Below are 13,181 nucleotides of genomic sequence, written 5' to 3' on the forward strand. Positions count from 1 at the left end.
GTCACTAGATCTACTTTCCAATCTGAATCTTTTAACATGGAAATCATGTCCATAGACCATCTGTCTGTTTATGCTAAACATTCTGTGCTTACACAATATTTGTTGTCTTAATCATTCTGACCAAAGACCTGATAGGATCCTGATTACACTTTGATATAAAGTGTTTAATGAATGATTTCTTGTAATTTTCATGTGTTGATATTTTCCACTTACTGAAAATCTATTATAAGCCTAGCCCTACCCTTCTCAGGATCTACATTTTGCTTTAAAGTTTCTATATTTTTCTCATCTAGTATGCTTATTTGTCATTATTTTTGTATCAATTATGTCAGTTACTATATTTACCCTGTTGTATTTTCTTCCCCTGAAAATTTTTGACAATTTGACTGCGAGGTCATAACCTCATGATGGAGAACATCCATGGCCATCCTAATTATCTATAATTACGAGTATCATGCATGTGAATATCTCTCTTCTCTGTTGATAATGTCGATTTGAATCGACTCTTCTTAAACATCAGCAACACATCATTCTTGTCCTTGCAGTCGTCCCTCTCCTTCACTAGCTCGTCTTTATACCAGCGTGGGGATTTGCCTGCACTACGTTGTCCCTTATGTTGCTTAGAGTTCATGAGTAGTTGCTTGCGTTTTCTTTGCAAGCGTTGCGCGCGATGAATGCCTGGCTGCTCTCTTCACACGTTTAAATACGTATCTGCATTCTTTAGGTTCTTCGGAGATGTTTTATTTGCGTGCGTTGAGTGCCTTTATTCGAAGACGTTTTACTTGCGTGCGTTCTTTCCCTCGCTGTCGCCATTGTCGTCGCCACTCATTGATATGGCGAATCACTTCCTCCAAATGTTATCTTCCGTCTGGGAGAATCAAACTCCAAGATTCGTCAATATCTTTCTTCTTTAAAATCAAATACACAGCGCACTCTCTTAAATTCTTCCAAGGAAACCCCCGAGAGCATGTATAAAAGATCCTACGTGAGCTTTGCAATGATGTAGTGATTTCTTTAGTGCAGTGATCTTTAACTTTATATTTAAGATCCTCCCCATAGGACATGATCTTACATTCGTGAAGCAATCTAATTTGCCAGATTCTTTGTTTCAAGTCTTTACGGCAATATTGTTTACATAGAATAATCTCGAGTCTCTGCACAATTCTCACTCATGTTACAAAGGAATGTCATATCGGCAACATGTAAATATATATTCGAGCTCTCGAGCTTAACTATTTTATTACACAAAGTGGACTCAGGCAGGTCGCTCGGGCTGTTATTTACAAACAATATTACCTACACAAAACGGACTCAGCTCGTTCGGGTTATTTACAAACCTACCTAAAAATGCAACAACCCGTCTTCTGCCCTCTTTTCTAATAGCCTCCTCTAGCTTAACGAGTGTAAATTTGAAGTATGCGACCAGTTAACGGAAATATCTAATATGTCGGTAGACACTGATTTTATGTCTGTTATCTGGGAGCACTCAAACATTGTTCCTGTTTTTAAAAAGGGAGATTTATCATCACTATGCAACTACAGACCAACTAGTCTAATGCCATTTATAGGTAAAATGCTTGAATCAGTAATAGCGGATAGAATCAGTGATCACATCGAGAGACATAATTTGATTCTTGACTCACAGCATGGGTTCTCCAAGGGTAAGTCATGTGTGATTAATCTTTTATCTTTTTTACACTTATGTATACAAGGCGCCAGTTAAAATGATAGTTAAGATGTTATTTACCTTGACTCTAGGAAAGCGTTCTACAATGTGCCCCACCAGACACTACTAAATTAAGTCAAAGACCATGACATGGAATGAAAAGTGCATGAATGGATTAGAGCTTGGATCAGCGACAGAAAACCACGGATCACCATAAGCAGTGTAAAATCCAAAAAGGGGATTGTTTCTAGTGGAGTTCCCCAGGGTTTGGTTATGGGTCCCTTATTGTTCATTATGTATATAGACGAATTAGAACAATGGGGTTAATAGTGATGCTATTAAGTTTGCGGATGGCACTAAAATAGGACGTCTAATTAGGTCAGGAGAAGACCCCGAGATTCTACAGGATGATCTTAACTTGTTCACATGATCGGTAAAATGGGAAATGGACTTCAATATATCAAAGTGCAGCGTATCAAACGTAGGGTTACTCAACCCCGAAAACAGATATAGCTTAGATAACACATTTTTAGAGAAAAGTAAGTACGAGAGAGACTTGGGAGCTCTAGTGAATCCTGACTTTAAATATAGAAAACAACGAATTAGCGCCAAGAAGCTAACAGAGCATCAGGTTTCATTGCTAGGACGATTACGAATAGAAATGCAGATGTAATGATCAAACTAGCTGGTGTTGATTAGACCCATCCTTGACTACAGGCTCGGATCCAGGAATGTTATGGGGGGGGGGGGCAACCGATAACCGATACTTGAAACACGCCGATATTTTAACCCCAAGAATAATGTTGTTGGCTTGGAAATTGGTCCAGAAACCTAAATCTATTTTGCCCGTAATTGTATGTAAAATCATATATAATTCACAAATATATATACTGACTGATTATGAACGTGTACCATACTCCTGTAGAATGGACATAAATTCACTAGAATCGGTACAGAGGAGAATGACCAAAATGATGAATGGGCTTAGAAATTTACCTTACGAGGAGAGACTTAGGCATCTTAACTTACACTCTTTGGAATGACGCAGTGTGGAGTGATCTGATAGAGCTGTTCAAGTGGATCAAAGGCTTTAAAAAGGGTTATGCAATCAAGGTCACCACATTAAAACAAATTGAGATTGGTTTACCAATAGGGTGGTCAAAGAATGGAATAGACTTAGTAACCATGGAATGATCGCTGAAACTATCGGTAGTTTTAAGAAACGGTTAGACAACGTTATGAATAGGACTGTCAGGTGGTAATGGACATGGAACTGCCTAGCGTAGGCCTTATGGTCTCCCACAGTGTCTTTCATTCTTATGCTCTTATAGTTTTTGTCGATATTCTATTGATGATCTTTTGGTAAATATTTACTTTCGACCATGGGAGGAATATAGCAATAGAAAATTAAATATTAATTTTGTAAATTAAAATGTATCAACGTAATATGCAATGTTGTGTGCGGAAATGAAAATAAAAATACCTTGCTACAAGCTAAATATGCTAATGAACGAAGTCGGTAGCATAGGATCGGGACGCCATGTTTGTTATGGTAGATGCCGACGTCGAAAAAATGAAAGGATGATGAATTCGTCTAAGGTAAACTAACCTAACCTAACCGGTAAATCTTTAGTTTCGACCATGGGAGGAATATAGCAATAGAAAATTAAATATTAATTTGTATACTCCGCAAGCTGAGAGAGTGGTTGAAAAGCCCGCCAACGTCTCTCACGACGACGACAACGAGGACGAGCCGGATGACATCTAATTTGCAGGTAATGATTTATTAAACACAGGTTAGGTTAGGTTAGTTTAGTTTAGTTTACTTTACTTTACCTTACCTTAGAAGAATTTATCGTCCTTTCATTTCTTCGACGTCGGCATCTACCATAACAAACATGGCGTACCATTCGTCGTACACGACTTCGTTACTTAAGAAATGTGTTTTAGCACCTTTTTTGTTTTTCATTTCCGCACACAAAATTGCATATTATGTTGATACATTTTAATTTACAAAATTAATATTTAATTTTCTATTGCTATATTCCTTCCATGGTCGAAAGTAAATATTTACCGATCTTTCTAAGTTCCGCTTCTTGTAGCTCACTTGTTTGTCGGTAGCTGATATACTCATGATGAAGTTAAAAATGATCAGAAAGGTTATATAACACGGATATTTTGGTGAGAATTTTTTAAAGTTGTACTTGTAAATGCTGAATTCTGTCTCGAAATTATTTGAGTTTACTCTATGTATATGCATAAATACTTATTGTTTTTGACATTAAAAGTAAGGTTTGGAGTATATGTAGTTTTGGTGTTTACACAATTAATCTGAAGCGAAATCAGCTTAAATTTTCTCTACGTTGTATAGTATCTTCGTATGTTTGATGGGAAAGAGAAACCCTTGTCTAGAGGTCTGAGGAATTGCTGAACTATAAATCTTTACAGTTATGCGTTCATTAAGTTCTAATATGAAACTTGGGTTGTCTGATAGCTTGTCGGCCAGCTCGGTCTCTCTCCAACTCGGGACATCGCCAAATTGGCCCATCGGCTGCTTGAGACGGCATCTTTTGTTGTAATAGATGCGAAGTTCAAAGAAATTAAAGTATGATACATTCGTCCACTCTAACCAAACCGTGGTGGGCCAACTTGGCTGAGTAGATGGGCTAAGCTGGTGGTAGGTCAAGTTGACTAAAATTTACAGGAATCCAGTAGGTCCTGTCAGGAAACTAATGCTTCCCTCAACTTGTGCAGCACAAACGAATTCTTTTGCAACAAATATGGGTAAATTCTTAGTTGTGCACACCTATTTGATATAGCAAGAAAATTAAATATTAATTTTTGTAAATTATAGTAGACCAATATAATATGCAATTTTTTTGGTGGAAATCAATAACAAAAAAGTTCCTAAAACCAATTTACCAACGCACGAAGTCGCCGTGGCTGAATGATACACGGTGTTTGTTCTGAAAGATGGCGAGGTCGAAGAAGTTAGTCTATCCTAACCTAACCTATCCTATGGAACCTAGCCTATATTTATTATCCCTGTGCTTCAAATTCTAAAGATCATCCTGGTCATTGTCATCACGAATGTTGACAGGCCAATTATTAAAGCACCTTGAGCAATTAATAGACGATGGCAGAATCCCATGTTCTTTCATAAAGTCTAAGAAAGCCCTATTGTCTTCGTAACAGCACTTATTAACATCACCTGGAGTTGGAGAACACCTGGTCCACAACATGAAAGCTATCATCTGAATATGACTGGACTGGCATGGTGTCTGGACCATATCGAAGTGGCTTCGTTCGTTAGTAAATTTGGTTGTAACAAGATTTTTTGTTATTTCATTCCTGCCAAGAAAACAGCATATTACGTTTATGTATTACAATTTACAAAATTAGTATTTAATATTCTAATGCTGTATCACACATGTGTGCACAACTAAAATAATACCCAAATATGTTATAGGTAGATGAGATCCTTATTATTGATAACTGAGGAAATGAATACATATCATGCTGAACATTCTGATTCATTTTTTTTCCCAAACAAGTGCCCCCCCCACCCACTCCCCCTAAAATTTCAATGGGATTTTTATTTCTTTAAGTGGTAGGGAGCTCAGTATGTTGACTTGTCTGGCAAGAAAATATAAAAATGTATGCTTTTGAGGATTATTTCAAGATGAGGCACCTAAATTCATTCAATAGAATAAGCACCAGAGTTTTCAGTTTAAGATTTGGCACCTGGTTGAAACAAAAAGCACCTATGCTTTGTTAATGATGTACAAGATAGCCTTTAAAAGATAAAAAGAAAATATTTTAAGATATTTAGGAAATTTTTAATTGGTGACAGATTTGAAGGATAATTCAATTATCATATTATCCAGGTATATGATCATATAAGCTTTGAAATGAAATAGATGAGGTCTGCTTAATTCAATATAGATTATAACTAAGTTTTGAAAAAGAAATTAGCACCAGAAGTATTAACAGCTCAAGAATATGCACTTCAGTTGATTTATGTAGAATTGAAAAGCTTTTGGAAAAACCAAGCTCAAAATAATAAATTTGAAATTGAAAGAAGTATAGTTTTTTAAAATAGAAACAAACTTTGCTATGGCATCACATGTTATTTTGCAGGAAAATCCCTTGTGGCCAAATTAATCTATGCACCTCACTACATTATCCATTTTCTTGTGAAAAATACCCACATTTATTGGCTGTTTTGACAGGATCTGACTTATTTCAACCTTTCAAAATGCCATCTGCTAAACACGGGTATTTTTTTTTTTAGAAGTGTACACCTACACGATATAGTAATTGAAAATTAAATGATGATTTTGTAAATTATAATACATCAATGTAAAATACATTATTCTTGACAGAAATCAATAATAGAAACAGTTGCTGAAAGTGGTGGAATAGGGAGCTTTGTATGTTGCTTTGTCTGATAAGAAAATATGAAACTGTATACTTTTGGGGATCATTTGAAGTTGAGGCACTTGATTTATTCAATAGAATAAGCACCAGTTTTCAATTTAAGATTTGGCACCTGGTTGAAACAGTAAAAATCACCCATGCTCTATTAATGATACACAAGAGCCTTTAAATGATAAGATTTTTTTTTTTTTTTAAGATGTTAAGGAAAATTTCAATTCATGACAAAGATTTAAAGGATAGTTTAATTATATTGTTCAGCTATATGGTCATATAAACTGTGAAATGAGATTAGGTTATTTTAATTTGTTATAGATTATAACTAAGTTGTGAATAAAAAAAATCAGCACCTGAGATATTAACTACTCAAGATGAAGCACGTGTCATTTAATAATTTTAAGAAAAGGCACCTTAATTGGTTTATCTTGAATTGATATGCACTAGGAAAAAGCAAGCCCAAATTATTAATTTTAAAAATGAAAGACCCACAGGTCCTTGAAATAGGAACAAACTCTATGATGTCACATATTGCACAGGAAAATCCCTTGCAGGCAAATAAATCCATACTCCTGGCTACATTATTAATTTTCCTGTAAAAAATATCCACATTTATTGGCTATTTTGACAGGATCCAACTTAATTTACCTTTTCAAAATGCCATCTGCTAAACCATGCTGTTATAAATTATATCACAGTGACTCACCATATGAGGATAGACTGCATAATTTTCTTTTTTTCACATGTTCAGTGATAAAATCCTCCCTTCAACATACTAAAACCCATCACTGACATTTTCAATATCCAAATATGGTTTGGAAAAATGGATTCAAGTACTTGAATCCATTTTCCCAAACCATATTTGGATATTGAAAATGTCAGTGATGGGTTTTAGTATGTTGAAGGGAGGATTTTATCACTGAACATGTGAAAAAAAGAAAATTATGCAGAAAACGCTACGTAAGTGAATCTGCACCTACTGATGACCACTCACCCAATCCTGCCTTCTCAAGCCCAGAGGAGGTTAGTCCATTAAACACTGAAACAGAACAATGTTGTTCAATCCCAATGCAAATATTCTTTATTTATTGTCAACTGCAGAGCCTGAGAGACTTTAAGCCAAGTCCACACTGCCTCATGTAGAACTGGATACAGCAGGTGGTGGTGTTGAAAGTTGACCTGTCCACACTGATGCCCACACTGAATGGGCATAAGGAAAGAATGCCAGTTTCACAGATGCAGTTCTTATTTATATCATTGGATAGCTCCTCGTATCATTCTGAGTGTTTTGAACCCCATGAAAAAACACCACTAATTAGTAGTAACATCAGTAGTAGGTAAAAATTTTAGGTGTTTCTTTTTTGCAGGGGTTGCAATGGAGAATAGCACAACTGCACCTAACCTGTAAATTCTTACAAAAATGTTGCTAGTGCTGGAAGCAGAGAAAGCATAAAGTTCTGTTGCATGCAGTGCCTACAATTTTTCATTTTGGCTTATTTTTATTAAAGAAAAAATTGTAAATGTAAAGTTGTATGCCAGTCTCACAGGTGCAATTCTTATGTATATCAATATAAAGAATATTTTTGGTGTGGGGGCTGCCACATCTAATCTGTCATTTTTAATGTTACGGTTCAGAGTAACTCTTTCCTCATATAAGCGAAGCTCGCACTTATGTCACCTTACCCTTACTAGCCTTCTGTTTGCTCTGACAGCACACAGAGAAGTGTGTGTGTGTATATATATAATATATATATATATATGAAACAAGAGGACATGAAAAGAAACTTAAAAAGGATACTTATAGAAGAGATCTGAAAAACAATAGTTTCCCACACAGAGTGGTGGATATCTGGAATAAATTGGATGAGGAAACCATGTTAAAAAAATATACAAGAATTTAAGAACAAACTTGATACTTGAAAGATACAAAGCTCTCTTCCCATAAAATACAGTTAGGTAATTACAACTAGATATATTACGCACACACACACACACATATATATATATATATATATATATATATATAGATATATATAATATATACATATATATATATATATATATATATATATATATATATATATATATATATATATAATAAGGGTATATATGGGCAGGAGGTCTTCTCTCACACATGTTTCATTAAAAGTGATAGACAATTCAGTGTGCTGAATTTTCTTAAGGATATTCTCCTTATTATGCAAGATAGACTTATTCTCTCTTGCAAGATGTGAGATGATTTCTCAATAGGAGGTCGTCTGGGCTGCCCAGATGACCTATGGAGAAATCATCTCACATCTTGCAAGAGAGAATAAGTCTATCTTGCGTAATAAGGAGAATATCCTTAAGAAGATTCAGCATGCTGAATTGCCTATCACTTTTAATGAAACATATATAATGTATATATATATATATATATATATATATATAATGTATATATATATATATATATATATATATATATATAAAAGGAAATATTAGTACTTGATAATTGATATGAAAGCCAATTGTACAGATTATAAGCTGAACTTCAGTAGGTGTTCAATTCTTCTTTTCAGTTTATCTCATCACTTGTCAGCAGTGCTACTCCTCTCCCTAACTTCCTTATCACTCCTGATGCCCTACTCACCCTACTCCCAAAGTGAAAACCACTCTTACCTTTCAACTTAGTACTAACACATTCATCTTTTCACAAGCATAGAACCAATCTCCACTTTTGTTTTCTGTACCACATCCACACATAGTTAATGAACCAGTTACTAGTGATTTGGTTGGAGTCATCGTTCCAGACCCTTCTCTGCCTTGCTATTTATTAGAAGAAAAATTTAGAGTGGAGAATCCCTAACCCCATCACTCTGTCCCAATTTCCATCTTCATCATAGATGAGACCATGGTGAGAAAGATGATGAGGAAATCATAGAAAAACTTAATTGGCACATAAGAAATATTTAAGGAAATAGCAAAATTGTCATTCTGCTTAAGAATAATTTAGAAAGCATCTACCTAATGAATGAAAGATAATTTCATTCCAACTTATGTGCTTATGCTTGACTGATGTTCTAAAATCGTACAACACACAATGAACAGAAACCATGACAAAAGGGAAGGAAGTGTTGAGTTACTGTAAAACTTCTTGTTGAAATGATACTATGAGCAGTTTTTTTTTCAGGATTTTGTTTGTGGTGAAGCCCCAAGACGATATTACTTGGTCTCTGAACTATGCCCAAGACCCTCTCTCTCCATAAACCTCTAGAATAAGTCATCCTTCCAGTCTTTTGTACTATGCCATAATTAAGAGGAGCTTTCTATTTAAAACCTTAATTTGAGTGTTCATGTTGATTGGTAGCAGACATTGTAGGCCTGTTACCATATTACGTAACAAAACTAGACACATTTGGTATTTCCTTTGAGTGTATCTGTAATTGAAATTGACAGCTAATCCTTCATTACCTTGCTATCTCATAGTCGTCTATGTGAGAAATCATTAGGGAATTCAGAAGACTAAGTTCTTATGAGCCATTGCGGATAGGATTGAATAGGAGGATTTCTATTTTTTCATTAGAACAGAATATGAATCCTAGTCATGTTTTGAAACCTTTACCACATCTGATCTAGAGGTCTTTCACCTAATCTGGTCTTGTAATCTTTGCTGGGGCTCTTCTATTGTGGAACATCATTAACCCATTAAACTCCGATGACAAGATTCTTGTCATTTGGTCAAATAAAACAAAAAATCATAAAACACCAAAATGTTTGATCAAACACCAGAAAAATATGACGCCAGTCCTCGCTTCGTGAAGCGAGGACTGGCGTCATATTTTTCTGGTGTTTGATCAAACATTTTGGTGTTTTATGATTTTTTGTTTTATTTGACCAAATGACAAGAATCTTGTCATCGGAGTTTAATGGGTTAAGGGTAATATTACAGATCAGCAGCTGTATCCTGTTTAGATAAGGAACATCAGTTCCCTATTATAAGGTATTGGGTATATGGCACTAAAGATCACCCTAATCCCCCTTTTCTTTCAGGACATAAATACCCATGAAGCTCTAAGTAGATAAGTTATGCCATAAGTATATAATATAAAGATCTCAACACAAGACTGATGTTATAGTAGACAAGATGTCTAAGACAGATGGAAAGCCTTAAGCATGACATTTGTGTTGTCCGCTTTTCACAAATATAAAATCTCAAAATGCATTTGAAGAACCAAACAAGGAAAAAAGGTTTTGCAGCGTGAATTTTGGATTGTAGGTTTCTCACAAAAGAGCAGGTTCTAAGTGCACGTGATGACCGACACAGTAGAGAATCCTTTCCAGTGTGACCCATGTGATGCAGCCTTCTCACAAAAGGGTAAACTCACAAACCATGTGATGACCCACACAGGAGATAAGCCCTTCCAGTGTGACCTATGTGATGCAGCTTTCTCCCGAAAGGGTGATCTCAAAAGGCATGTGATGATCCACACAGGAGAGAAGCCTTTCCAGTGTGAACTATGTAATGCAGCCTTCTCACAAAAGGGTAAACTCACAAACCATGTGATGACCCACACAGGAGATAAGCCCTTCCAGTGTGACCTATGTGATGCAGCCTTCTCCCGAAAGGATACTCTCAAAAATCATGTGATGACTCACACAGGAGAGAAGCCTTTCCAGTGTGAACTATGTGATGCAACATTCTCACAAAAGGGTAGTCTCACAAACCATGTGATGACCCACACAGGAGATAAGCCCTTCCAGTGTGACCTATGTGATGCAGCTTTCTCCCAAAAGGTATATCTCAAAAAGCATGTGATGACCCACACAGGAGAGAAGCCTTTCCAGTGTGGCCTATGTGATGCAGCTTTCTCACATAAGAGTAATCTCAACAGCCATGTGATGACCCACACAGGAGAGAAACCTTTCCAGTGTGGCCAATGTGATGCAGTTTTCTCACAAAAGAGTAATCTCAGAAGGCATGTGATGACCCACACTGGAGAGAAGTCTATCCATTGTGACCAATGTGATGCAGCTTTCAGAAGGAAGCGAGATCTCAAAAGCCATGTGATGACTCACACTGGAAAGAAGCCTTTCAAGTGTGGTGTATGTGATGCAGCTTTCTCCCAAAAGGGTGGTCTCAAAGACCATATGATGACCCACACAGGAGAGAAGCCTTTCCAGTGTGAACTATGTGATGCAGCTTTCTCACAAAAGAGTGCTCTCAAAATACATGTGATGATCCACACTGGAGAGAAGCCTCTCCAGTGTGACTTATGTGATGCATCTTTCAGAGTAAAGGGTACTCTCAAAAGGCATGTGATGACCCACACAGGAGAGAAGCCTTTCCAGTGTGAACTATGTGATGCAGCTTTCTCACGAAAGAGTAGTCTCAAGGACCATGTGATGACCCACACTGGAGAGAAGCCTTTCCAGTGTGACTTATGTGATGCAGCTTTCAGAGTAAAGGCTGCTCTGAAAGAGCATGTGATGACCCACACAGGAAAGAAAACTTTTCATTGCGACCTATGTGATGCAGTTTTCAGAAGGAAGCAACAACTCGTAAACCATGTAAAGATCCACACAGGAGAGAAGCCTTTCCAGTGTGGTGTATGTGATGCAGCTTTCACATACAAGGGTCATCTCAAAGACCATGTGATGACCCACACAGGAGAGAAGCCTTTCCAGTGTGACCTATGTGATGCAGCCTTCTCACAAAAGGGTAAACTCACAAACCATGTGATGACCCACACTGGAGATAAGCCCTTCCAGTGTGACCTATGTGATTCCGCTTTCTCCCAAAAGGTATATCTCAAAAAGCATGTGATGACCCACACAGGAGAGAAACCTTTCCAATGTGATGTATGTGATGCAGCTTTCTCCCAAAGGGGATATCTCAAAAAGCATATGATGACCCACACAGTAGAGAAATCTTTCCAGTGTGGCCAATGTAATGCAGCTTTCTCCCAAAAGAGTCATCTCAGAAGGCATGTGATGACCCACACAAGGTAGAATTCTTTCCAATATGACCTTTTTGATGGAGCTTTCTCACATCAAGGTCATCTCAAAAGCCATGTGATGACCCACATAGGAGAGAAGACTTTTCAGTGTAGCATATGTGATGTAGCTTTCTCAAAAATGGGTACTCTCAAAAGCCCTTTGATCATCCACACAGGAGAGTAGCCTTCCCAGTGTGGCCTATGTGATGTGGCTTTCTCACAAAAGAGTAATCTCAAAAAACATGTGATGACCCACACAGGAGAGAAGCCCTTTCAGTGTGGTAACTGCAGTGCAGCTTTTTCACAAAAGGGTAGTCTTAGAAGGCGTGTGATGATCCACACAAGAGAGAAATCTTTTCAATATGGTAATTGATGCAGCTTTCAGAAAAATATTCTCTCAAAATCTATGTGATGATTCTTAAAGGAGAGAAGCCTTACCTGTGTGACTTATACTGTACTGCTTTCTCATGAAGTATTCATCTGAAGAATCATGTAATGACCCTTACTTAAAAGACATTTTCTTTTCAGTGTAAGAGAGGGAGCTTTCTTAGGTAACAATACTATTGCATTAAAACCATACTTAGTTGGGAAGCCCCAGTGTGACTTTTTTCTCTCTTTGTCATTCGCATGTAAGAGTATCCTAAAGATAATTATTAGTATTGTGGTCAGTGGTGTACCAACTCTTCTATCCATGTGGTAACTTTGAAATAACTGTCAAGAATTGTATCATGTCTCACATATTGGTCTAGTTAGTCAAGGTGAGTTCATATATGTATATTCTCAAGAATCAAGAAGCAATTTGATCTGCCAAAAGGCCAATTTGATATATATATATATGTATATATATATAGTGCTAAAATATCAATTCTCAGTTTCCAAGCTATGAAGTATATCTGCTATCACCAGTAACAGTAGTCAATCAGGCATTATCTGTTTATTCATCTCCCTATAGTCAATAACTGGATATATACCATCTGATTTTGGTACCAGAATCAATGGGAAGTTCCGTTATCTGATTGGGTTCTATGACATCCTGCAATAACATTTCAGTGATCAATTTAGCTACAATGGTTAGCTTGGAATGGGCTAGTCTACAGGCAGGTATA

The 13,181-nt window shown here is 36.6% G+C and overlaps 1 protein-coding gene across 1 annotated transcript; it reads left to right on the forward strand.

The window, feature by feature from the left end:
- Nucleotides 1–3,033: 3,033 nt before the first annotated feature.
- LOC143031146 (uncharacterized) lies at nucleotides 3,034–12,888 on the forward strand. Its single transcript, XM_076194640.1, has 2 exons — nucleotides 3,034–3,847; nucleotides 10,130–12,888. Exon 2 carries the CDS (start codon nucleotides 10,391–10,393, stop codon nucleotides 12,086–12,088), a length of 1,698 nt encoding a protein of 565 aa, XP_076050755.1. The 5' UTR covers nucleotides 3,034–3,847; nucleotides 10,130–10,390; the 3' UTR covers nucleotides 12,089–12,888.
- The last annotated feature ends 293 nt before the right edge of the window (nucleotides 12,889–13,181 follow it).

This window comes from Oratosquilla oratoria, chromosome 12, assembly GCF_046742065.1.
Source record: "Oratosquilla oratoria isolate Oo_2021 chromosome 12, ASM4674206v1, whole genome shotgun sequence".
Lineage (NCBI taxonomy): Eukaryota > Metazoa > Arthropoda > Malacostraca > Stomatopoda > Squillidae > Oratosquilla > Oratosquilla oratoria.

Bases quoted from the DNA above. Each gene is read 5' to 3' on its own strand.
- LOC143031146 (XM_076194640.1), top strand. From the start codon at position 10,391: ATGACCGACACAGTAGAGAATCCTTTCCAGTGTGACCCATGTGATGCA.